General features: G+C 40.2%; 1 protein-coding gene and 1 long non-coding RNA gene across 2 annotated transcripts in view; one reads left to right on the top strand and one right to left on the bottom strand.

Annotated features, from left to right (window-relative positions):
* AUH (AU RNA binding methylglutaconyl-CoA hydratase) overlaps positions 1–4,968 on the bottom strand; it is a gene marked incomplete at its 5' end in the record, with an annotated part of 111,799 nt that extends 106,831 nt beyond the window's left edge. Inside the window, one exon of the mRNA XM_032676716.1 lies at positions 4,719–4,968. Coding sequence (XP_032532607.1) covers positions 4,719–4,968 — 250 coding nt within the window. The remainder of the gene's footprint in view (positions 1–4,718) is intronic.
* A 218-nt stretch (positions 4,969–5,186) lies between these two features.
* Positions 5,187–6,781, top strand: LOC116780438. The gene is made up of 2 exons (XR_004354477.1): positions 5,187–5,460; positions 6,406–6,781. It is a non-coding gene; the product is annotated as an uncharacterized LOC116780438 (long non-coding RNA).
* The last annotated feature ends 20,753 nt before the right edge of the window (positions 6,782–27,534 follow it).

Here is a 27,534-nt window from a genome sequence, read left to right as displayed (position 1 = left end):
TGAAAGTAATGCATAATAAAAACAAAAAATGTCTTTTAGTGAAATAAAGATACATATATGTTTGAAAGATAGCTTCAAAATACCTGTAAATTCCCAGTAACACCCTGATTTCATAGCATCCACTAAATTTAAGATGTGCATAACATGAAGAGACTAGACCATGGTTTAACTACAGTTTTTATCAACACTCAGGAAATCTTACTTGTAAATAATGATTTTTATCTCTTTTATCTTGTACTTTCTAGTGATCAAAACACTCATCCCCAATGTTTGGTAGAAACACATTTATATGGTCACTTACAAATAAATCCTGCCATTACACTCATATCAGTAATTTTGTCTGAGCCAGAAAGATTTACTAACCTGCATAAAAAGTACTTGTAGAATTCTAAATTGTATTTATTTATTTGTATTAAATATACACACAAAAATGTAATCTTCCACAATTAAAAAAAATATTTTTAAAAAGTCTGAATTATGCACTGAAAAATGGAAGGATGACCAAAGAGAGCTAAGTTACTTTTAAGTTGGTCTCACTTAAGTACTCAGATAAACCAAGGCAAACAAGTTGACTTAGATGCTTATTATTCTGGGACAGTTTCTTAAGTAAAACAAGAACATATGGTGAGCATATCAAGCACAATTCTGGTGGCTTCCATTAACAACCTTATCAAGAAGTATTTAAGTGCAAAATCACACCAATATTTACTAGACAGTACTTTCTAAAAACACCAAAACACTCTTCAAAATCCCCATCTGCACCTGTTTCATCTCTAAATACCACTTCAATTTTTTTCTGCACTTCTTAAACTAGTAGATCTCACCTGCTCAGTCCTGCTTTAAAGATAGCAGGAAAAGTATTTCCAATTCACCAGCTAGCTATCAGTTTCCAACCTCTACTCTATGCAAACAACTTCAACTGAGACCATATTTGTTCTCTGCCTGTTCTATGTATGTTAAAATTCCAACTGATGAGGACCAAAAGCTGTCTTACATACTCTGAACTAAAACCAGCTGGAAAACTTAAGAAAAACAACTCATTCTAGTGTAAAATCTAAATTTTACAAATGTTTATGTCACATTCCAGGAAGTGACACTGCAACACTGGAGTCAACACTGAGAAGATATTTCTCCTAATTCCATCTGTAACTTAAAGAGCAAAAGCACTAAGCTAATTTAAATTTGTAACAGGATCACAAATGCAACTTGGCTAAAAGTTCTGAAATGTCAGCAGCTGTAATACATTTCAGCCCTAGTGATAATCAGATAGAATCTCATATAAAGTAAAAGACAGATACTTAATTAAGAAATACTAAGGCACTGACGGTCACCTTTACTCATAGAAAACCAATACTAAAAACTTCAAAAGCTGTAATATGTGCAGAATACACAGGTATTTTACAATCACATTCTTTCAAAAATCTCACACTTCTTCTGTTCCTGGTTCAGCTTAAATTTGGAAGCTGGAAAGTCTTGAGTTAAAATTTCAGTAACCAGCCTTTTCAAATACACTACCATTTTAGTTTAGGTTTAACGACTTCCAAAACCTGGGGTATACAAAGCCTGTGAAAGAGACATGAAGCAGAACAGTTTGCTACTTTGCCTGCAGGAAAAGATCTGTCTACAGTTACAGGTGCCTGTATGTCAGGCAGTTACTGTCAGTTTTCCTTCCTCCCCAGTATCCTCAGCCATAAAAGCCCCTGGAAAATATATCCTTCTTCAAGCAGCATGGAAACACCAGGCATGTGGAAGAGACCAATTGGAGCATGAAAAAGCATCTGTGTGCTGTAAAAGGTAGTCAGAGGGACAGGGTCTGACCCTGGGTGGAGTCAAGAAGTATGTGTTGGAAAATTATGATGGGGCCACAACACTGGAGACCCTCTTGGGAAAATCTACGACATGAAATGGTAGAAAAAGGAAGAAGGTAGGTTGGAGAAGAGTGAGAAGGATCACAGTGGTGTACACAGAGTTAGTGTCCTCATTCAGCAGGGGTATTACACACCATCAGCAGATAAAGATAGATGAACCTGGCATACAAGGTGAGGAGGGGAGTGTGCAGTAGCACTACAGGGAGAAAGCAGAGATATTTCTTCTATGGAAACGTCTGCTCTTTGTGCTGCTGATGGAGGCATTTGAAATTTATGTCTCCTTCCGGCTTACTTCTAGACCTTTGTTCTTATCCTTTTCTAACAGTATTTGTTTCTACGTCTTTCTGAAAGTTAATGCCAAAGAAAATTCCTTCTGCCAAAGAGAATTCATGAATCAAAAATACATTGATTGAATCCTTTCTTATGATAGCCACAGTTCATTTTAAATACTATCCCCGTGTTTTGGGGCATTAGGTTAGATATTCAGTACAAAACACCTTCATAACATTACAAAAGCAATGATTCCTAGCTGATTCAACAGCTAGAACACACAACCTAATTCTATTGTTTGTTGTGTAATAGCAGAAATAAAAACTGATCATGATATTTTCCACCACTTCTTGGTAAAGCATAAAATAAACAAGGAAAAACATTCCTCCAACATTTTACAAACCCTTCTTTGCTCCTGCCTTGCCTCTTCCTCTACTTAAAATAATCCTGAAAAAAATCAAAATAGATGTTTAAAACCAATTCCACGGTTGGTTGGAAAAACACAACTACAGTATACCTTGAAGGAACTTGAAAGAGCTGGGAATAGAAGTACAACGAAGACAGATGGTAATTTCAGGCTCAGATTACATCATCTTTACAATCAACTCTTAATAATGACAAAAAACCTACCCTCAGATGAAAGCAAAACCTCAGCTTTCCCTTTAAAAAAGGAATAATCTTCTAAGACATGCTAAATTTTGAAGTTTTAGTTACCTCTCTGTACATGTATACAAATCTATATGCAGGCATACTCAACTCAAAGGCATTTGCCTGAATTTGCAGCAGGTCTGAAATAGCTGAGTTAACATGCTGAAAAGACATAAACTGCACTGTGCACCTCAACACGTGGTAGTTCCAAGATACATTCTCCATATAAAGACATACATGTGCTGCAGATGAAGAAAACTCTACACTATTGCCCTCTTCGTAAAAGCAGGTATAACATCATGGCTATAAAAATAAATCCTCAGGAATGCAGTTTGCACTTACTCCTTCTCCACCACTCCTAGCTCTGCTGCACCGAAATGGGAAGGAAGTGACAAACACCAAGGGAGGTGAAACACCTCCGAAGGAAGAACACCTGCAAAATCTGGAGAGCAACAAACCAGGAGAGGAAGCACCAAGTGTCCGTGCTGTGATGCGTTGGCTCCAGACTATTATGGAGCACAGATTTTCTTTCCCTGTTTAACCAAGGTATAGTTGAGCAGACTAAGGTCAGCAGCAGTTGACAACTATAAAAGCAAGGAAGAGGGTAGGATTATTAGGAGAGTGGCATGAGATGAGAGAATGCAGAAGCCACATTTTCTGGTACAGAAAACATCGATACAAATTCTATGCCCTTGTATGCCTCTGACCAAAAGCACAAAACGGGTGTGAGAAGCAGCACCAACTTTGGCAGTTTGCTGCTAAACTTCATTTTCTTCCAGTTGGAGTGGCCAACAGAACAACTCAGAAAGGCACACCTCACACATACAGCACCTGCACTGCAGTCCTCTGAAAAAGAACGGTGGTAGAAGGGACACACTTGAAGGACATGATGCCATCCAGAGGGACCTAGGCAGGCTCAAGAAGCAGGCACATGGGAATCTCAGGTGGTTTAACAAGACCAAGTGCACGGTGCTGCACCTGGATGGGGCAATCCCCACTATCAGCACAGGCTGGGGATGAACAGATCAAGAGCAGCCCTGATGAGAGGGACCCAGGGGTGCTGGTGGGTAAGAGGCTGGACATGACCCAGCAATGTGCACTCACAGCCCAGAAAGCCAGTTGTGTCCTGGGCTGTATCCAAAGCAGCCTGGCCAGCAGGGCAAGGGAAGGGATTCTGCCCCTCTGCTCTGGGACACCCCACCTGGAACACTGCATCCAGCTCGGGGTGCTCAGCACAGGAAGGACATCGACCTGTTGGAGTGAATCTGACGCAGGGCTGCCGAGATGACTAGAGGGATGGACCACCTGCCCTATGAGGAAAGGCTGAGAGAACTGGGATTGTTCAGCCTAGAAAAGGAAAAGCTTTGGGATGACCTAATTGCAGCTTTCTAGTGCTGAAGGGAACTTACGAGGAAGACGAAGTAAGACACAAGGGTACACAGTGACAGGACAAGAGGGAATGGGTTCAAATGTAAAGAGTGTAGGTTTAGATTAGATATTTGGGGAAAAATGCTTTATTGTGAGGGTGGTGAGGCACTGGAACAGTTTCCCAGGGAAGCTGTGGATGGCCCATTTTTGGAGGTGTTCAAGGCCAGATTGGATGGAGCTCTGAGCAACCTGGTCCAGTGAAAGGTGTCCCTGCTCCAGGCAGAGGGTCGGAACGAAACGATCTTTTAAGGTTGCCTTCCAACCCGAACCGTTCAACGAGTCTAAGAAAAGCCAAGAGAGACGAAGCTGACCCAGTTCCTCCGCTGCCCTGCCGGCAGCTCCCGGCATCCTGCGGCGCAACCCCGGCCCGGTGACAGGCGGAGGAGGAGCCGCCGCTCCTCCCGCCCCTCGCGGCTCCCGCAGGGCCGCCCTGTCCCTGCCCCGCAGGGGTCACCCCGGCCGGGCCGGGGCAGCGGGGGCAGGGCCGCCTGCTCCCCTCGTTACCTTTGTGCTCATCATCCAGGTAGCGGACGCGCAGCTCCTCCTCTTCCTTCGCCTGCGAGCCGTAGCTCCTCCCGGCCGAGGGGCGAGCGGCGGCGGCGCCTCCCCGCAGGGCCGGGGCGCGGTGCGCGGCGCGGCCGAGGGCGGCGGAGGTGGCGGCCGCCGCGGCCGGGAGCCCGAGGCGGGCGCGCAGGAGGCCGAGCCCGCGCAGCGCCGCCGCCATCGCTGCTGCCGCCTCAGCCTCTGCCGGCCCCGGCCCCGGCCCCGCCGCCCACGTGACCGGCTGCGGCACGCACGGGGCGCCGCCGCCCCCCCCCCCCGCGCCGCCGCCGCCGCCGCCCGGGCCTGCGGGGCCTGGAGAGCCCGGGCAGCGCCGGGAGCGAGGTGGGGCTGGCCCGGGAGCGAACCGCGCGTCCCGCGCCGCGGCGGCGAGGCCGGCAGGGCGAGGGAGGGGGTTCTGCCCCGCGGCGCTGCGCTGGTGAGACCCACCTGCGGCGCGGTGTCCCCGCGGAGAGCAGTGACGGGCGGTGTCTCAGCCGTCGGTGTTGGGGCCGGTGCTGTTCAGCGCCTTTGTCAGTGACGGGGACAGCGGGATCGAGGGCACCCCCAGCAAGTTTGCTGATGACACCGAGCCCTGCGTGCGGTTGACACGCTGGAGGAAAGGGATGCCATCCAGAGGGACCTTGGCACAGCTGAGAGACGGGCTTGTGTGAACCTCATGGAGTTCAACAGAGCGAAGCGCAAGGTGCGAGGGAGGGGATTCTGCCCCTCTGCTCTGGGACACCCCACCTGGAACGCTGCATCCAGCTCGGGGTGCTCAGCACAGGAAGGACATCGACCTGTTGGAGCAAATCTGAAGCAGGGCTGAAGGAAAGGCTGAGAGAACTGGGATTGTTCAGCCTAGAAAAGGGAAGGCTTTGCGATGACCTAATTGCAGCTTTCTAGTGCTGAAGGGAACTTACGAGGAAGACGAAGTAAGACACAAGGGTACACAGTGACAGGACAAGAGGGAATGGGTTCAAATGTAAAGAGTGTAGGTTTAGATTAGATATTTGGGAAAAAATGCTTTACTGTGAGGGTGGTGAGGCACTGGAACAGGTTTCCCAGGGAAGCTGTGGATGGCCCATTTTTGGAGGTGTTCAAGGCCAGATTGGATGGAGCTCTGAGCAACCTGGTCCAGTGAAAGGTGTCCCTGCTCCAGGCAGAGGGTCGGAACGAAACGGTCTTTTAAGGTCACCTTCCAACCCGAACCGTTCAACCATCGCCCTGGGTCAGGGCAATCCCAGACACAGTTACAGGTTGGGTGGAGAAGTGATTGAGAGCAGTCCTGTGGAGAAGGATTTGGGGGTGATGGTTGATGAAAAGCTCAACATGAGCTTGCAGTGTGTGGTCACAGCCCAGAAAGCCAACTGCACCCTGGGCTGCACCCACAGCAGCGTGGCCGGCAGGGCGAGAGAGGGGGTTCTGCCCCTCCACACTACTCTTGTCAGACCCCCTTGGAGCACCTGTACAGTTCTGTTGCCCCTAATGCCCCAGAGCTTTTTGGATTTTTTAGTTTTTTGTAGATTTTAAAAGTAGTTGTGTAGTAAATTTTGAGATAACTGTATAATCCCTTACACTTTAGCACAGTAGTTAGCACACACTAAACCCTTTCTCCCCATTTCATATCGAATTTTCTAAATTCTTTTAGCTTGTTTAGACTCCTGTTCAAAGTAGAATTGTAGAAAACACCTCTGTTTAAGAACATTATACCCTAGACCCGAACAACAAGATACCTCCAATAGACAAAGCAACCTTCAAGCCCAGAACTTTGGACGAGCTCCAAGGACTATATGTAGTACCACGAAGAAGATGACGGTGAGGAAAAAGGGCTCTCAAGGACCCCTGATTCAATTTCCAGAGGGGTGTGGTGGGGGCAGAACTGAGAAGGATCTGGGGAGGGTGGATGAGTCTGGGATTGAATGGACCATACTGTAAGGTTGTAGAACCACTGCCTGGGTGCACATGAGTGTCTGTGTATTCCCCTGGGCCTGAGGGCTGTTATTAAAAGACCTGCTCTTACCTAATACTAAAGTGGCTTGAAGTTTTTTTCTCTGCGATCCTTTAAGGCATCACCCCCAACACAAGAAGGACATGGAACTGTTGGAGCAAGGCCAGAAGAGGCCATGAAGTTGCTAAGAGGACTGGAGCACCATCCCCTATAAAGAGGCTGAGAAAGTTGGGGCTGTTCAGCCTGGAGAAAAGAAGGTTGTGTGGAGACCTCATGGCAACCTTCCAGTGTCTGAAGGGGCCTACAGGGAAGCCAGAGAGGGATCCTTGGTCAGGAATAGGAACTGTACTGATAGGGCAAAGAGTAATGGGTACAAATTGAAAGACTGTATATTTAGGTTAGATATTAAGAAGAAATTCTTCATTGTCATGGTGGTTGAGACACTGGAACAGGTTGCCCAGGGAGGCTGTGGATGCCCCAGCCCTGGCAGTGTTCAAAGCCAGGTTGTATAAGGCCTTGGGCAACCTGGTCTAGTGGGAAGTGTCCCTGCCCGTGGCACAGAGGGTTGGGACTGGATGATCTTTAAAGGCTCATTCCAACCCCTTAACATTCTACAGTTCTGATTTTCACACACACCTTGAATTACACAGATTTCTCGTGGGTAAAAGCAGATGTTTGGTTTCGTCAGCAGTTTGTGATACTGGTGGAAGTTTTGTGGCACATTTATTTGCGGTGAGCTCAACAACATCCCACCTTAAAAGGCAACATGCTCAGGCTCTGTTTCACTGTATGAGGTGGCACCAGAATGAACGTGTGTGAACTCTGCAGCACTTGCTTCCTCCCCCACATCACAGCCGTAGCCAGGCCCAGTCCTTGCAGAAGCACTGAACAAAGTAACTTCAGTCGGTAACAGAAACCTGGTAGTGCCTGGCTCTGCACACTGCCTGAAAAGGCTTCTTGGGTTGGCCACCCTCTCTTTTGGAGCGCTCGGAGTTACCATCGTGTTACCAAAGTAAGGATGAAATTAATACGACTTGGTGTTTAGAGCTGGATTTAGTTGTGTAAGCAACTAATCATGGTGTCTGCTTGCCCTCCATGCACACTAACAGGTGTTCCAGCATGAAGCAAGTAAAATAATGTAAGAAGTAACAGTGGAGGTAAGAGGTAATTGCTGTCTTTAGTTGTAAATTCGCGTGTTACAAGAGTGTTATGACCAGTTTCAAAACGAGGGTTGAAATGTCACCAATCTGTACCATAACATTTGTTGGGCCAGAGTATAGGTATGTGTATTAGATATAAAAGAGGTTGACTCGACCCCTTACATAGCACCTGGGCAAGGTTGTTATAGCTGCAATTAATCCAGGACAGTAATGAGGCTCTTAAATCTGTGAATTTGTCTTCTTCAAGTGTCTTTCCTTTGAAGAATTAGGCATTGAGAACTGAAAACATGCCTTTGAGCCACCCCCTGTCATTTTCAAAATTCAGTGGACTGAATAGGAGCAGTAAAGCTGTACTTCTTCTGAGCAGAGGCTCAGATGGAGCCATTTTGGTTGTTGTTTCAGAAAACTAGCTACTACATTCCTTCATACTGTTGCTCAGCAGCTCCTCCATGCCTTCCTTCTGGAGAAATGAAGTCTAAAAATAATGTCCTGTTTGTTCTTGTGGAGCACCACGAAGAGCAAATGTGGAGGGGGGAGGAACAGTCACAGTATCGCCTTGCATTTATTATGTTTTACTATTTAAACAGGGCTATAGCTTGTGATTCACAGCTCATTCCAGTAGTGCCCACAGTATGCTAGAGACTTTTCCAGTAGAAAGAAATAAATAGTGCCTGTCCTGGAAATTTTGGTCACAGTTGAAGAACATTTTATTTTATAAAAAGGAATTTTGAAACATCCTGTCCAATTACGTCAATAGAAAGAGAGAGACAGCACTGTTCTAAAAGACACAGGAGAAGACAAAAGGGCATTAAAAGCAGAACTAGATTCACTACAGCCTAAAATGTTGCCTTTAGGCTGAAGGCAGACCTGTAGTCATTTGCAATGGTTCCCAGAGTCAAGGACTAGTGAACACTTTCCTGAGCAGAGGCCAGTAAATGGAATCCAGCCCAACAGCCTCATATCTGTTGTGAAAGCCCTCACAATCATTTTTAAAACTGAAAGAATTTCAGAAATGCAAGTTTCTTTTACGTGCCGCTGTTTGATTTTACTTTCTGTGTGTAAGAACTTAAAATTAATTTCTACTTTTTTTTCCCCCATTAATGCTTAAAACTGCTTGATGTGCATGTAAGTGTGTTTTATTTTGGTCATTTAATACTACACTGCATTTTGTAATACTGTATGTTCAGTTCCTCCAATTCCACTGACATTCAAACATGATGCAGGACTTGGTTGAATGCAAAGTTTTCCATATTCTTTTGTTCCTTGCTTTTTTTCACTGTAATTTAGTTCTAACAACACAGCTTTGAAGTCAAAGTAATGTTTGGAAAGCACCTTTAGTTACGTGGGGAAAATATATTGACATACAGATTATTATGTAAACATATATACTAATTGAAAAAAAAACCTGGAGTAACTGGAAGAAAATTGTTAAGTAACTACCTAAATAACATATGACATTGTTTGGTGGCCTGATTGCTGCTGCACACAAAAATCCAAATATTGATATTTGGTAATGAGTACAATAAATTGATTTAGCACAACTGTGTAGATCTTGACTCAGCCTCCCTTATTCCCAGAGAAGCAATGTTAGCATGAATGAAAATAGAACCAGTGGAGATGGAGAACAGCTCATCAAACTCTCTGCACTCAGCTCTAACTTTTAATATGGTCACTCAATCATAATCTAATCTAAGGAAAAAAAGCTTGAAGGTCCTTCACCCTAATTAATTCTACACTTGGGAGTTGCCTTGGAAAGCCCATTTACACCAGGTTCCAGGTTCTCACAGTGTGCAGGACTGAAACTGAAAGGGGAAATATGCAGCATCTTTTTTAGCTTGGCTTATGGCTTTTGTTTGAAAGTACTGAATCAGAATCATGGAATATGCTGAGTTGAAAGAGACTCATCAGGATCATTCAGTCCAGCTCCTGGCCCTGAAAAGTTTGAGGCTTGGGGTGAGGACAGAACTGTTGCAGCTTAGGCAGCACAGTGCAGAGGTGCAGAAACTGGGAGAGTGCCTGCGTGGCTAGAAGAGAGAAGTTTTATTGTAACATTTTTCTGCGTGCTTCAGTGCAGGGTACCTGCCTTGACTCATTTTCTAGAGGAAAAATCTCACTGTTAAGTATAACAGAGGCATGTGACCTCTAAACTTCAGATCTGAATTAAATACCTAAAACCGAAGAGTGTGAAACTACTTGTGGATGTTCAGTTAGGGACCTAGTGTTGTTAAAAAGGGTAATAAAACATTTTAAATTAAACAAAAATAATTGTGTGTGTATTTATCCTAATATGCAGTTTTACAGTTAACAATGAAAAGGTGCAGACAGTATGTACAATGAAGCAGGAATATGGGCAAGAAGGAATCTCACCTAGTTCTATGTTGCTTTAATTTTCTTACATTGGTGCATGTAGATGAGGTGTAACAAATAGTTTCATTTTCTCTGGATGAGCATATTAGTGTCAATGCATAAAGTGAAAAGGGAATAGGTTTTAGGGAGAAAATGTGGCACACAAATTTGGCTTTTCAAGCTAAATCCTTTGTCTTTCTTGCAAATTGAAAAGTAATTGTCTCTGTAAAGCGACACTCCAATTGTGTAATATTGGAAAGTTAGAGTCCAGGTACCTTAGGTACTTATAACTAGAATTGGGCAGATATTTAGTAAAGAAAACGTATAGAGTGATATTTGAGAGTGAGATCTGTTAGCTACCCATTCTCTAATTTGGTTTATAAAGGTTGTTTCAATTTCACACCACCCACCAAGAGCATTTGTCTCTTCTAGTTTTCACATGTTTGCTTTTTATTAATGGCAGGATTTTACTAATTATTGCGTTATGCAGTTAGCACACTTGCCTTTCCAATCTGGATTTTTAACCTTTTTTAAAGTCTTTTTGATATTTTAACACTGAGACTGCTGAGGAAATGTCCCTCATTTTTATGTATTTATTAGTAGTAAACATGTGGCACTCACAGCGTGTCCCCTTTCTGGCACTGAGCCTATTCAATATGTTTTTGCAGGCAGCTGTTTCCTTAGATTGTCTGTTTTCTTTCTTCTCAGTGCAGCTTTGAGATTGTAATGCCAAGATATATGATGCTTTTACAGCTTGCTTTTTCTCCTCAGTAATTACTCTTCTCAAACTCAGCCTTTTGGGGTATGCTTGCAGTTTTGCTTACATGGCACTGGTTACCCGGCCCCAGGACCTGTTGAAAACTGTACCTACGTGTCACTTGTGTCTTGGAGCACATTTTGGAGCAGATTCTGGCTTTGTGTTCGTGTCAGACCCGTTTATCTGTGCCTATGCCCCCACATCTTGAAAATGGAGACAAGTGCATTGGATTGATATAGTGGACAAGCACCTGGCATATGTGAGCCAATTACAGGAGAATGGGACTGTCTGCCCATCCTCTTCAGATCACAAACAAGATAGAATGCTAAAACAATTACAGGAACATAAAAATGCTGAGCAATGCCTCTTGAGTGGGTGAATCAGCATAGAGCTGCAATTGTGTAATATTGGAAAGTTAGAGTCCAGGTACCTTAGGTACTTATAACTAGAATTGGGCAGATATTTAGTAAAGAAAACGTATAGAGTGCTTCATTTTGAGGTGGGGCACACAGTTTATCCCAAAGGGGCATGAAATAAGGGTATTTATTTCTGTGGGGTTAGATGTAAGCAAAGATATTGACAACAGAGAATTGACAAACAGTGAAGATTTCTTAGAAGTTGAATCTATGTAGTTACAGCTCCCAAGTGTTTTCATGCTGATATGTCTCCTCTTGCTGATGCTTTTAAAAAAAGCTTTATTTTTAAAGTAATTCAAGACATCAGACGTTTACAGAGCCATTTAAATAACTATGCATTCAGTCAAATTACACACCAACATCAACATCACTGAATGCTTTTCTTGAAGAGAATGCACCCTGCTCAGCTATTTATAAAGGTTGTTAAAATCACTCGTTTTCTTCATGATCAGGCTGCTGGACAAACCTTTGTCTGAAGCAATATTCCCCTTCCATATCTGTATCCTTTCAAAGAACTCCAAAGCCAATATTAATGTTGACTTGTCTGAAGTGTCTTTGCTTAGGAAACAGGCAGGCAAGTACCCTGCTGTAGTCTAGACGGGTCAGTGAAAGCTGCAAAGAAGCACAGAAACCAGGCAGAACACTACTAATGGAGCTGGCATTTGATTTAAAGTAGTTGATATGAAATTCTAGTAGAAAATGGATTTGCCAGTTTTATCAGGGTGCCTTTATGTGTGGTAAAAGGCTGCTGCAAAGGAGGCAGTAAAAACAGCCTGTCAGATCCATGCTATCGGGAAGGATGAAGTAGAACTACATATTAGCCCACAGAAGGAAGCATTAAGGAACAAAGAATTACTATCATCATAAAAACTGTATCTACATGCAGAGCGGGGTTTTCAGCTAAACAAGGTGAAATAAAGGGGAAATTCATCTGAATAATATTTTGCTTAAAAGTTTTTTTCATTAAAGTAATAAAGGACATTTCAATAGAACTCTCAACGGAAAAAATTAAAAATTTCAGTCACTGTTACAATCAGGAGATGAAAAATATTTTAATGCTACTGTCCACACATGATGAGTTTTCTAGTGAGAAGAACTTACCAAGAAGCTCTGCTTTATTTGAACACAATACATTTGTCATGAACTCCAGGTCCCTAGGAGGAGCTAATAGAAGTCTGATATTTTATGCTCAAGTAATAAAATGTAACAGAAAAATCAACAGAATTTCATAGCCTGTTTTTGTCAGTTGCAACTCCATTACTCTCCATGAGCGAGCCAGGAGTTAAGGTGTATATTACATTTCTGAATGGCATAATTGCATTTCCCTTCTGTTCAGCTAATTTTTTTAATTTTTTTTGGGGGGGTAGGGGGTCTGGGGTTTTTTTGTCTATGCACAAAACTAAGCTTACTGTCAATGTAGTGTAGATATTACATGAAATTGAAGGTATTGTTTATACTTCTCGTTAAAATTTGCAGCATTTTTTAAGAAGATCAATTGCACAGTTACTGTTTGAAAAATATGATGCATTAGGCACAAATCACTCTGAAGAAAAATTGTAAGCTGTTATGATATAAAACATATTTATGTTGATTACTTTTCCCTTTTAGTCTTTTATGATTAATAGTATGTTGTGCAGAATTCTACTGAATATATTGCATTCTTTCTCAGAATGCAATATGCATTCACATTGTTGCCTCATATTGGTTTTCACATCATATGGAGAAAACCCTGGAACCTTCTTCTGACCTTCTGTTCTGTTTTATTAGACTAGGTTACCTTTTACATGCTAACCTTAGCTAAATTTTTGTGCATTCTTGACTCTTTACATGCTGATGCAATTAAGATACTCTGATAATCTGAATAAGCATTTTCAGTGAAGGCTTAGTCAGTCCTATATAAGAAATCTTCTAATGTCATGAATCTGCATGACCTTAAGGCCTGAATTTTCAGGGCAGAGTAGAAGGTTAAATAATCACAGTCTTTGCATCTCACATGGATTCAAGAATAGATGAGTTGGAAAACTACATAAACTAGGGACTCTATTTTGTCAAAATGGATTCATCATAGCCTTATTTCTACTTCATCATCCCAGTGTAAATTATTTGTCTATGTACAAAAGCAGAATTCTTAAGATCAAGAACAATGAACCTAGCAATTGGTATGTGGAAATAAAAGAAAAATACGTACTAAGTGGCTAGAATGCATTGAGGTGCCTGGTCAGACATACAGAGATATTCACCAATACCAGAGAACAGCCATTTCCAACACAGCAATTTGCAGATTTCTAATTTCTTGGCATTCCTAACGGAAAGGTTTTTGTAGGTCCCTAAAAATAGGATCTCACTTAGGAATCAGGTTTTACAATTTGTGAAAATTAAACATCAATTAAAGAAAATATGTCTTAAAAAAAAAAAACCAAACATCTGCAGAGTCATAGTTAACATTTTCTTTCTAGATAGCACCATTTTGTATATGTCACTTTGTTTGGAAGGTAAAACTATGTTCCAGTTGCCTTAAGCCTGGTGAATTATGTTTTATCTGCTAAGTAGAACATAGTATATCCTATCTTCTCAGCCCTGGCAGCTGCTGGCAAAAATAATTAAAAAAAAAATTTCTGTGTCTAAGCCCCTCAATAAAGTGGAAAACTTAAAAAAAACATAAACCAAATTTCCAAGACTAAGCCAGAATGTTAAAATAATATTGCCTACAGACTTCTACTTCAAAGATGGCCCATAACTTTGCAGCACGTGTGCTGTTTCAACAGTATACCTGAAAAAAAAAAAATCAAGAATATTGTTTACCTCTTCATTGCAGTCTTTCAAACATGTCGTTTTCCTGTGGCATATGCCATCTACCAATAGGTGGAAAACTAAAAATATGAAAAAGAATTGGGTGTTTCCATGTTCCCAAACAGTATTTTATAACTACTTAGTGAAAGAAATTCCCAAGATGTCCATAAGAGCTAGTAAACTGTGCACACTTGAATACGTATTTCATACAGTTAGGTATGTTGGGAAAGTTCTCATGTCCATGTATTAATCATACTCTAATTATGACCTCAAGAATGATATTTCTTGCAGTGGAGATATGGAGTGTCCTTGGCATCTTTCTACTACCTGATCCAGCACCCTCTGCCAAAGACACCCACCGGAGACATGCCATGCTTTTTTGGCTTCATGCATCTTGAACAGAGAAGGACTAGAACTGACAGTCCTTCCTGCAGCCACTGGGCAGAAACAGAGGATACCATAGCTTGACTACAGAATAAAACTACTGTAGTTCTCATTGTGGATTTGGTACCACCACAGCATCTCTGAGCCTTGTCAGTGTAGCTTCAACTGAGGTACATTACACACTGTAGCATGAGGTGGGAGCAAGATGGAACCACTGAGGTCTGCTTTGACCCTGGAATGAGACTTTTGTATGCAACCAGTAGCCCTTTAGCCTGGAAAAGACAGAGCAGGAATTTGACCCAAGAGATGCCCTCATCCATATGTATGTCTGCATTATGCTCAAGACACTTCATAATAACAGAATTTAGCTGAAAGGAATATCGTTTAAAGAAAACAGACCATTCTTTTTCATTACATAAATTGGTGCTGGACTAAAAATATTGTTTAGAAGAAGTGAGGTTTTGACTCCTAATGTGTTAAATGTGTGGCATTTTTTTAACATAAACTTACTAAGACAAATTAATCTACAGCCATATTTCCCAACAGTTGCCCGTGTTCCAGCTTTTCAGAGTTCAGCCTGGAGTGTTTTAAGCATGATTTTTCAGAGGTGATGAGAGCACACAAGAACAAGACTAATGAATATGTCTGAAACTTTTGGCAATGTCTGAATTCCACAAAGGTTACATCAAATATTATGAACATCTGAAATAAATAACCACAATGTATGGACAATCATGTAGAACTGTGATGTTAAGAAGTGGAAGTGTATTCATCGTTTATATTCCTTTCTCCACCCTTTTAACAGAACCATTGAGCTCTAATGAAATCTTGCTTGGCCGTGGTCTTTTTTTTTTTACTCAATTCAATTCATCATAATCCTATGTTTAAAGCATCTGTTTGTTACCATGGAAATTACTGATGTCACAAATTCAGTTAGAACTTCACGACACACTCAAATATTTTTTAAAAAATGAGGCTAGAGAAAAAGAAAATCATTGTTCGAATAGCAAAGCTTAGGTAACAAGCTAAATGGCAAAAGTACACAGGGATATACAAAGAGTAAGGTGATTTATTTTTTAAGTTTATTGTAGGAAATTTCTCTTTCAAATACAGAGTGATGTTTTTAGAATTGTAGGTAAAATACATATATAAGTGTATCATAAAACCAAGCACTCTAAACCTTTACACCTGGAACTATCACATACCCCAAAACAAAATAGACACAGTAGTGACCAAGAAGTGAAATAAGTAGGTTTCTTAATGTAAATAATTATAAAATAAGTAAGTTTTAATTAAGAGTTGGTACACACACTCTTTATTCATTACTGGAGAAGTTAATTGAAATACCACTTAAAAATTTATTCAAATTAATGTTGGCATGTTCACAAAGTGACATTTCTCTGATTTTGCATCTTTTTGGTCATTATACTGTATCTAAGACTTCAATTACAGGAGTTGGCTGAAAACTTCTTCCTGGCTGTATTATGTGGTCTGTCAAACCTGTCAGATACAGTATGTCTTCCAGTAAAAGTTCACTTATGAGATGCTCAGTGGCACCAAGTGAACTACTTTCCATTCCCAGCATAGAATGTAACCAGCTGCTTCATTGTTACTAATAGAAAACTAGCAGCAAAGGTAAGAAACAGATAGTTGATAACAATTTGGAGGCAGCAATTTTGAAATAAAAAAATTTAAAGAGTTGCTGCAACCTTCTGAATACATTTTTGTGCAAATCCCGGTAAGTAGCAAAGCAATTTCTTTCTTCATAATAGGACTAAACAGCCTTGTGAATAGGATAAAATTTTAAAAATATACTGTTTTTCTCAGTATTTCCCTATTGGCTAGGTTAGATTGTTTGCTGCTTACATTGTTTTTTGGATACCCCAGTCTTAAGGTGTCTACCTTTTCTTGTGGAGGTTCCAAAAGCCTGTAGACTACAGCAGAGCAACTAGGTGTCTTAAAATTTTGGGTGTTGAAATGCTCTCTATCATGATGCCCAGCTCACTTTTTGAAGAATTCAGCAGTAGAGTTCACTTTAAGAAAGTCTAAGAAAACTGATTAATACATACAGGAGGACCTCATAAGAGATGCAGGTGGAGGTGAATACTGTAGACCCTTTCTGTTCTGTCCCTTTTCTAGTAGAGGTACAAATGCCCAGACCTTGGCTAGACTTGGGGTCCAGAAATAGTTGGAATGTGCAACAGGACCTGAATAGGTGGAGGACCACCATTTATGTGTGACCTGGGAGATCTAAGAAAGAGGAATAGATATAATGGTATCCTCTGTTCTACCTCTGGGTTAGATTTTTGGACAATATAAATTTATAACCACTTCTTGTTACTTGTTTTGTGTAGGATTTGAATACTTAGCCTGTATTAGCAAAAGCTGCACAACTGAGACCCCAATCCAAAACCCATTGGAATCAATGGAGGGTCCCACTGTAAAGAACTATTGGCAATGTTGTAAAGTTGGGAAGCCTGAGGTTGCTAACATATTCCATCTTCCTAATAAGTATTTATGCTACCTAAGCTTGGCTTATTAGTATCTAATTGGAAGCCGGGAATAAACTTCTTTCAGTCAGCACTTCATTAAATTTACAAGTGTGTGGGATGTAGAATAGATGAAAGACATTTGACTGCTTGGAGGTTGGCTTTGGCACAGAGCTGTTCATCCAGACACACAGTTTCTTTTCCGTATTTGAAAGGCAAAAGCAGAAAACTATCTCATGTTATAGTCAGATGCTGCCTACGTCTGTCCCCCTGTCCACATCATAAAACAGTTTACAATTGTAACAGACACAGCATCCAGACTAAGATTTGCTGTGGCGAATGCCTGACTCCAGCTTTGTCCAAGATTAAACTGGAACGGCCCAGTAATTTCTAGGATTTGCCTTGGAGGCAAATTCATTGTACTGAAAGATGTGCCAGCTAGGCTTATGTGTCATCCCCATGTCTTGTAACGGAGCACTACACTTTGCCAGTGACATCACTGGAATGCCCAGGATGTGCCTTTTGCTGACTTGCCACCTTTTTATCAAAAGTCATGCAAAGAGGCTAAGCTGCAGTATTTCCCTCTTGGAGGACCTACGGTTTAGAAATAAGCCATATGAAAACACAGGTATGTCTTGGATAAAAGTGGTGATATTGAGGCATAGCAGTGTCATAGCAGGAATTAAATCCATGGGAATATCTGTCAATTTTTTTTCCAATATGTTTGAAAACACCTTAAAAGCTACATTTTCTATAGAAGAACCAACACAAAGAACTGTCTTTATGCATTGTTGCTTTTTTTCTCCTGAGTGGAACAATGAACTGCTCTAAAGTAACAGGTTATTCATTCAAGCTGTGCAAGATTCTCATAAATAACATGAATACCATTGTATGACCTGTTAGCATCAGGTCATGTCCTTACAAGGAAAAGCTGCCTGAGCTTAAGGATAAATGTGGAAAAATCTTTTGCTTTGAGGTGGCATAGCCACGCACCTATGAGAGACATCAAGGATGGAGGGGATAGAATTAGGAAACCCACTCACACTCTCAATTTGTGTTGTCCAAACCCACTTATAAAAGTTTTCAGGCAATAAGGAGTAAGATCAATTAATTGTTTGGGGCGCTGGGCTTGTCAGTCATCAATGGCTTGTAAAATTTCTTGGGTAATTTCTCAGTGATCTTGTTTGCCCTCTCCAAGGAGATCTTGTATACAGGAATCACAGGTAACAGAGTTTTCATGAGGTCAAATGGAAAGAAACAAACCCAGTTTGATCTCAACAACCCCAATCTCACTGCAAGACTCCTTACTATGAAGAGGACGGCACTTTGTCACCCTCTGCCAGGAAAATTCCAAAAGAGATTGTAAGAACTGCAGTTTTCCCTACTAGAAAGTGTTAAAAATACAGGAAAGGACATTTTGTAGAAGTGAACTTTCACCTCTGACCTACATATTTGTTTTTCTCCTAATGACAAATTACACAAGCAGAATTACATGCATTTGCTAACGCTTTCTTCCCTTAAATGGTTTCATAGCATGTTCAGATTCAATTCCCAAGCTATGCCTTAACATTGCTGGCTATAATTTTTGTTAGGCTATAATGCTACTGAATTATTTTATTTTATATATGTAGGAGTTGCCAAAGATTTCCAAAGAAAGTAACTCTTTTTACAAGACTTGGCAGACAACAACAAAACAACTGGGGGGGGTTGAAGAGAAGAGCCATCTTTAAACTTACGAAACAGAAAATATGTGTTTTCAGTTTCTATGTACATTGGAAATTTTTACTACAAAACACTGTAGATTTATTAATTTGAGGCTTTAAATTAAATCAGACAGCTGAAATTGGATTGTTGTTGGACAATTCATACAAGATAATGTTTTTATTCATTCAACTCTATGAAAAAAATAGTAAAGACCTCCACAGTTTCTAAAGATGAAGTTAAAAGTATTGAATATGTTTCAAGATATAAGCAAAATATAATCCTGGTACCACTGAACTCAATGGCTATACCCCTTTTGACAACATTAGGGGCAGAATTTCACTTTATTTCACCCTGTAAAAAAGGTTTCCTTCATTTCTTGTGTATCCTTTTAGTCTGAATTCTGCATTTCTTCTGCCTTCTCTGCCTTCGTGCTAATTGAGATGCATTTGCTCATAAACTGTCTTACTTGAAAGACACATTGCAATTCCAATCCCCTGCATTTGGAAATGACTATGGATTTTAGCTGCTTTCTTCTGAGTACACGAAAGGTCTTATTTTTAGAAAATTTAAGTTCCTTGCTCTGAGAAACCCATACTCCTTAAAAGGTAAGGTGACTGAAAAGGGGTGACATAAAACTGGCAAGGAAAGATACTGCATCTAGGCAGATCTGTGTTTAGGGTGGTACATGGCACAGTCAGAAAGAGAAAACCTGTGTTTAAATTGTATCAGGAAAAAACCTCATCCATCTCAATGGGAATAACTCAGGGAGTTACTACAGTATGAACTGAAAAATCCAATAATTTGACAATTTTTAGATTAGCCTAGAAAAATAGTGAATATCCTTTTGCATTGATGGTAGATGGGGCTTAGCTTGATTTTTCCAACTCTAGTGTCATTATCTGAAATCAAAGTAATGAAAAGGCTCAGAAAAAAAATAAAATACTGTCCACTCAAAGGAACTACAAATGCCTTGTCTTAAGAATTATATTTTCCAAAGTGATTAATATATAGTTTTTTCTACAACAGCCTAGCTAATGTTTCAAAGTCATCTTTGCTGAACTGTACACATTTTTCACATCATAAATATGAAATATCAGACTTTCCTATTTATCTGCATTTTTTAACTAAAATTCCCTCTTAGATCTGTATTCAAATTTTTATCCAATGAACTAAAGCTTTTTCAACAGATTGGATCTTCTTACCAGTACCATTCTTAGTGCTGTACAATAAAATAATAGTAGCAATGATTTGACATTTCAAAAAGGAATTGGTGAGGTGAGGAAGTGTTTAATTGAGTAGGAAACAGGTACAGATCACGATGTGATAGCAACCCTAAAATATAATGAAAATAATTTATACATTAAATAATCCCTTCCAAAAGTGTGATTATAATAAATGCATATTTCTGAAATAGAACCCTAATTCAAAAAGCACTCAGGAGCAGAGATAGCTAAACTACTATTTGACATTTTCATGTATTATAAGGGAACAGTAAATTTTCAGTAGTGGCTGAAGTCAGACCCAGAGCAAATCATAATGGCTCTGTATGTATTTTTACATGCTATAAAAATAAAGAATGTCTTCCAGTTATATTAAACTTCACTCTGTAAGCTTTTATTTGTAATGTTGCAACAAAGAAAAGATTTGATAAACTGGAGATGGGGATAAGAGTAAAACACTAACTTCTAATGAAAGCCAGTCAATAATACAACCATCTTGCCCCCTTTTAGTAAGGACTGAGAATGTGATTCTTTTTTTCACCCATCAGTGACTTCTGTGACATCTCCACTACTATATATATTTCAGTCATGTGGTTTAGTTTTATGTAGTCCTGCAAGGAGCAGGGAGTTGGACTCTTTGATCCTTATGTGTCACTTCCAGCTTCAGATATTCAATGATTCTGTGAGTCTAAGGCATTGCTGGCATTGGCAAATCCACACACAGCTATGTGTTTTCCTAAATAGGGGCACAAGGTTTGCATAGCTATAGATAACTGCATGAGTTCCTTGACAATTATCTAAACATTGATTATTTTATTGTGCTCAAGACTGTTCAGCACTATTCCAAAGTACATTTGCAAACACTAATTCATTTTTACACATGGTTTCTGAGGCAGAGGAGGATTGTTAAGGAAATGGAAACTAGGACCAAGACAGATGACTGAACTGCAAAAAGGTATGTCTGAAGGAACTTTGACAATAGTCCCCTTTCTCAAAAAACTAACGTCCCAACAGATCCTTATCTTAAAAATGTCCAGCAATGGAGGCTTCATAGCCTTCACAAGTGATCTGGTCCAGTGCTTTTCAAGCCTTTCTGTCAGTTTTCCTCAGTGTGCAGTTCTAACATGTCTTGCTTTTGTTGAAGTCTGTTACTTCTCATCTTAACCCTCTTGAACAGACAACAGTTATCTTAATCTTTGCAGCAACTTTTTGTTTACTTGAAGCGTCTCATCTGTATTATTCATTAGTCTTTTCTTTTTTGGGGATAATTAACCTCAGTTTTCCCAGGTTTTCCTTGTAGGTCCTTTTCATGGCCCTGTTCTGGGTTCTCTCTGTCCGTGTAGATTTTGCCTTTATGTTCTTCAAGGGGGCAGTGTCCAAAACTGAAAACACCCAAAGCCATAATAATGCACAATTTCTATCAGCATCTTTTAAACTGTTCTCCTGTTTACATGTCCCAGTATGCTTTCTTCCCAACATCATGACCTTGTTAACTCATGATCAACTGGTAATCCATTACAAGTCACAGGCAACCCCCACAGAGGCCTGTTGTGAGCCAGTTGCTGCACATCGTGCGTTTGAGCAATTGAACATTCTTGTCTGAATATAGTACCTTGTGTTTACTCTTGAGTATCATCCATTCGCTTGCACATCCAATTTTGCCAACACTGTTTTGGATCTTGAGCCTGTCTTCCACTTCAAGGACAGTCTCTTTCAACCCCAGATTGTCTGCAAACTCAGTAAGCACATTATTAGAGTTTCGTAGTTTTACTGAAAATATTTAACAGATGAAACTAGGTGCAGGCTACTGCAAAATCCCACTTGTTCCACCTTTTGTTTAGGTTGAAATCTGAGAATTCACCATGAACTATTTTCAGATGACTGCTCATGCTTCCCTGTCTTAGCAATTTCATCTTGATCACACACCCGTGGCCTACTGTGCATCTGTCGTGTGAAAAAAAAGACTCTTACAATAGTCAAGATATATAACATCTATTTATTCTTCCCTGACCCATGGCCAACAGGCACCGTGGTAGAGTAAAACAGATTAATGTATTGGTGATGAACTCCTGTTTATTCTCACCTGTTTCCTCACTAACTTTCTAGTGTTTGAAAAAAAAAGATTGTTTCCCCCCATTTCTCAAAAATAGCTATTGCAGTATCTGAGATATCTTCAGATGATTGTTTGAGCAAGAATCTCATCAATACTTATTTTGAATTTGCATGAATCCGAAGGTGAAATTCTTTGGTCACTGCCAATTTGAAAGCATCCACATCACTGAAGTATTCTTGTGCTGTCCTCCACAGGCATTGTCTTGGCCTCAAGCTTGACTTTAACTTTGTTAGAGAATACTAATCCAAAAATATTAACCCTTTGAGTTTTGTGTGCATTACCTATCACTATTTCCTCCTTTTTGTCTTGTAACAGAGCAACAATTCCCTTCTCAGCCTTATAGTGCTGATGTGCATATATGTTGTTGTTCCTGTCCATGTCTTTCATTCATTTTCTACCTCAGACCTCCATGTGTGCTCACATAACTAACCTAGTTTCCACCTTCTCTGTGTTTTGCTTATGTCTGGTGACAGTGAAACCCATCATTAAGCAAAGTGTTCCCTTCCTACATTTGTGTCCTCAGTATCACTTCTTTGTGAGTTCTCCTGCACATTTTACTTCTTTGAATTTTCGTCCTGATTTCTGCTTTTTCCTTTTTTTTTTTTTCCCTAGTTTGCTGATTTTATGCTGCATTGCTCTACCTCTTTATAAAAATCTTCAGCTGTCACATCATGGTCTATGAGACACTTTGCTTTGCACTCTCAGCATCTTCAAACTCATTGGTTAGAATCAAACTTAAAAGAGTCTTTCACTACTGCATACTTCACTGTCTGAACCAAAACTTTATTACTAACACATTCCAGGAGATTGCCAAGCAGTCTGTGTACCGTTCTGTAACTTCCCCAAAGTCACACGAAATTTCTGCAGAATTTAGTCGAAGTTACCTCTGTTACCTACAGAACATCTTTGTCCTGTGAAAACCCAAATAAAGATAACCATGCATTCCTTGATCTAACATGTACCACACACCCCCACATCCTCCTGCCCCTCACCACAATTTGTTTGGATGGTTACCAGCAGAACTATTCTTCTTATGTTTGGAGTTAACTTTAGCTTCTTCAGCCCTTCAAGACAAATGGAGAGGGAGCAGAAGTAAGAGAGCTTTTGTCGCGCCTAAAAGGCTTAGAGGTTGTTTGGGCTTGCTTCCTTCCTGAGACATTTTGGATACAAAAGGGAGAGTCCAGTGCAAAGTTTAGAAAACAAAACCCTTAGCTCTACATCCATCTCATATCCTTGGTAACAGCAGCACGATGAGGCAGGACACAGTGTGCAGTGTACATTCGTAGAGCCGAGACCCACATGATGTAATAGCGGCATGGAAATTAGGCCTGTTGGTTTTTCTTGCAGCTGGAATATGCCTTACTCTGTAGTTTGCACAAGCAAAATAATGAGATGATGGACCCTATGATTATTTTCTTAACTATACATCTTATTTTATTCAGTAAGGCATGACTTTAACCTGGGGTCTGAAGGACTAATCAGCGAGAAAATCTTCTAATTAAAATGTATTCTTATTTATAATGTACTCGTAATGTTCCCAAAATCTTTAGCTGATGATTGAAATGCTTTTTTGATAATAACACATTATTTTATCTAGTTAAGGGTTTTTTTTTCCCCTATAAACATCTGTGAAACAGAAGGGATGAGACTTTCTCTTAAAAATTGTGGGAACACATAAAATATACAGTACACTTCCTGTTATAGAAGGCTATTTATTAGCCTAAATACTTGTGCAATATTTGGCAAATGATCAAAACTAGTTTCTCCTGGGTGTGTTTACAATGTTCTAAATTAAAAGCCAAGCCCATTTTCAAGTGACATTTGTCATACAAACCGAAATGTTTCTCTCATGCTGCATGTTATTGTACTTTCTGCTCGACAGGATAAGCTCCAAATGTTGAGCACAGAGTTTGCAACAAAGTTCTTGAGAGAATTAGACTTGCCATCTAGCAATTCTTTTTATAAGAAGAACCAAAGGAGTCTTTCCCCCAGTGTAGGATTTTTTTACTATGACTGTGTGTTTACTTAACTTTCTGCCTGATGCTGTACTTAATCAGCTACGCTGAGGGAAATTCTTTTGATTTCACTGCAAATTCTGTTGCTCTTTACCGCATTTTAGTGTTCTTTCCCATAACCTTTGAGTGGCAAAATGGTCACAGACAAGAACAGAAGAGCTCTCATTTCTCTAGTGAATGCTTCAGAAATGTACTAAGACATAAATTTAGCAAAAGTTTTGAACAGACGCTGCTTCTGCATTGAACTGTGAAAAAATAGCTTGGAGTGCTACAGAAATGCACTTTCAGTGTTATGAAAATTACTCTCTCAATGCAAAACATTTTCTTTTCAACTCAGGTTCAAAACCTGATATAACAACAAACCTGTTTAGTAATTGTCATTAGTTACCTAAGGGGTTTTGACAAGTTTTGAGAGAAAACTGGGTCAGCACACAAAGGCAGCTTTTGAATGTACTACCTATGTATTGAAAAGCCGTGCAACACTTAATATGTTGCACAGGAAAAATGTGCGTGGGTCATGTTTCATGTTATAAATAGACAGATAGGCAAACACATACACTGTATCATTTCCAAGAAAAACATCTCCTATTCCAGTAACCTGTCCCTCTTTTCATATCTCAGATTTAGTAATCTTTTTACTGAGTTGCAGACTGCCCTTGGACTCCTAGTCATCCTTTAATTTAAATAAAAGCTATTGGCGTCTGTAGTTTTATTTCTTTTTTTCCTTTACCTAAGTGCTTTAATGACCACGAATGGTCCTGACCGAAATTCCAGTGAGAGAGTCTGCTGCACCTCAGGAGAACCACGACTTACCATATGCAATGAACTGCCCTCTGGATATTTTAGGACTGCAGCTTCAGCTGAATGAGGGACGCTTGGAAAAAGGGTGAGTAAAAAAAAGTGCATATATGCAGTCTTCTAAAAAAACGCTTGAGTACCTCTCTAAGGAGTATCTGCCTCTCTTAAGGAGCACATTTTGCTTTACATTCTAAAGGATTCAAGTGGGTTTTTTCCTGTGAAGTAACTACAAAAGAATTAAATAACAATTTTTGGAGCCAAGCATTTTCAAAGATGTGGTGGAAAATACTTCTGTCAAAGTTGAGGCAGACAATCCAAGAAAATAGTACTAAAAGCCAGTTATTACACCACATTCTGTGAAGAAAGACTTGTATAATAGACAACAAATATGGCCCAAGCCATCAAACTGCAGTTACACGATGAGGAATACATTGTTGTTGCTTTGCCTTTTCACATTCTCCCCATTTCCAACACTCCTATTATATCACAAACAGATTCTACCAAAATGAGACCATGTGGAAGGCTGGGTCCCTTTCCTTTAATCTGGTGTAAATTCAGGTGATACAACACTGCCAGAAAATTTATGCCAAAATCAAGTAACGGTAAGGTTGTAGAATTGAGATTATCTGATTACACAGGAGAAAATATAGACTGAAAGCATTCCATGTATACATGAACACACCATAATATTCAACTTGATATTGAGAGATATAGTCTGCAGAACTGGAATAAACAAGGAGGTCAACTGCAAATATTTTAATTTTTAAATTTAACTAGGATTACTCATTTATGCTTAGAACACATAAATCCTTTTTGAGGAGATGCCAATAAAGACAATAAAAATGCAGCTAGCTGAAGAAACATACATTTCCAACTGAGCAAGGATGCTGAAGTCAAGACAACTGATCTTAGCTATCTTGAGATTTTAGTCAAGGGTTGCTCCTGGGACTGAACTAATCACCCTTGTTTCAGGAGGTAGCTTCAGCCACTTGTGAAAAATTTGAGCAACTGGAATCTGAACTAACTGCAGTGGATGGGAAAATGAAACAGGTTCAGGTAGTTCACTACTGGTACAGACAGAAACCTTCTGAGATCTGCTTGTGGGAACCGACAGGAGAGAAAAACATTTCAGCCAACAACTGGGGGACATGTGGTAATCACTCTGGAGCAGCAGCAGCGTATTTTAATCCTGATATGCTCCAAAGCACTTTTAGTAGAAAAGACTGTTTCCAGTCACTTTATGAAGACACGATGTCTATACATTAAAAAGAGAGAGGAGACTCGCATGTAGATATCATTATATGATATCCTACTTGTAATCTTCTGAGAGCCAGTTGACTTTTTGTACAATCTGACATGCTACTTAACTGTTTATCACATCAAGCACAATCATAATACGTAAATGTGAGAAGTTTGTAACATTTTTTAACAAGGGCAGTTTTCCTCTCAATCATACTCCTGCACTTGTTAAGAAGATGAGAGACATGACAAAGCAGAAAGAATTCAGACTGCAGAAGTGTTTTTCTTCTCTCTGCATGTCATCTACAGGCCATACTTTCTTTTCTTTTCGTATGTGGAGAGACCAGTGCATAGATATTATGTGAAATATGTACCATGTACCCAGTATAGACATAGAAAGTTCCCTAGAGGACTCTCAGACACAAGGCATTCCTTTTGATTTCCATATATCACTGTGTTGCTAGGATTTACAGTGAAATTTACAGGTAGAGAAATTAATGTGGATTAATGTATATACCAAAAGACTGTACCTCACTTCCATACCTGTCATAACTGATGAGTTATTCTATAGGCAATTAAGAGTTAACCTCAGGACCTGAAAAAATTATGGAGAAGATGTTACTGAGTGGTAATGAAAGGCATTTCAAGGAAGTGTAAGCACCAGGCACAGCAAGAGCTCACAAAAGGAAAGGCCTTTTTGGCTAATCCAAGATGTTTCTACAATAAGGTTAAGAGAAGGAGATGGGTGTTGCTTTTCTGGATTTTCATAATGCTTTTGATACCGTCCCTTACAGCATCCTTCTGGACATGTTGTTCAGCTGTGAGATGAAGAGGTGCATGCCATGCTGGGTGAAGAGATGGCCTGTTGACGTTCAGAAGCATTTCCTTACCAAGAGGGTGGTTGCACACTGGAAAAGCCTCCCTAGAGAGGTGATCGATGTCCCATGCCTGACAGTGCCTTAAGAGAAGGCATTTGGACAATTTTAATAATGGGCTTTAACTGTTGATCAGTTGTGACCAGGCAAGTGGATTAAATGAGTGTTGTGTGTCCCTGCCAACTGGAACTATCCTATTCTCTCCTAATTAAAAATTTATGAAAGTTGCTGAACCAAATAAAACCAGAAAGTCAAAACCTTCTGGAAACTGTTGGTCCTTTGAAAACCATTGCTGTGTTTCCCACTGTCAATGCTTTCTCTTCCAGGACTTCAGCCAGTATCCCTTTGTGGTCTTGTGACTGGGTTGTGGCCACTCAGATCCTGAAGACCTCCAGGCTCACAGATCCCACAACCTCTCTAGGCAACATACTTCAGTGCTTTATGAATCTTCCAGGAATTTTGGTTTTGATTCCTTATCTCCTCTGTAGTTTCAGGAGATGCCACTGTCTCTCACCCTTCCATG

The sequence above is a fragment of the Chiroxiphia lanceolata genome, chromosome Z (genome assembly GCF_009829145.1).
Source record: "Chiroxiphia lanceolata isolate bChiLan1 chromosome Z, bChiLan1.pri, whole genome shotgun sequence".
NCBI classification, from domain to species: Eukaryota; Metazoa; Chordata; class Aves; order Passeriformes; family Pipridae; genus Chiroxiphia; species Chiroxiphia lanceolata.
This window is presented reverse-complemented; position numbering and strand designations above follow the sequence as displayed.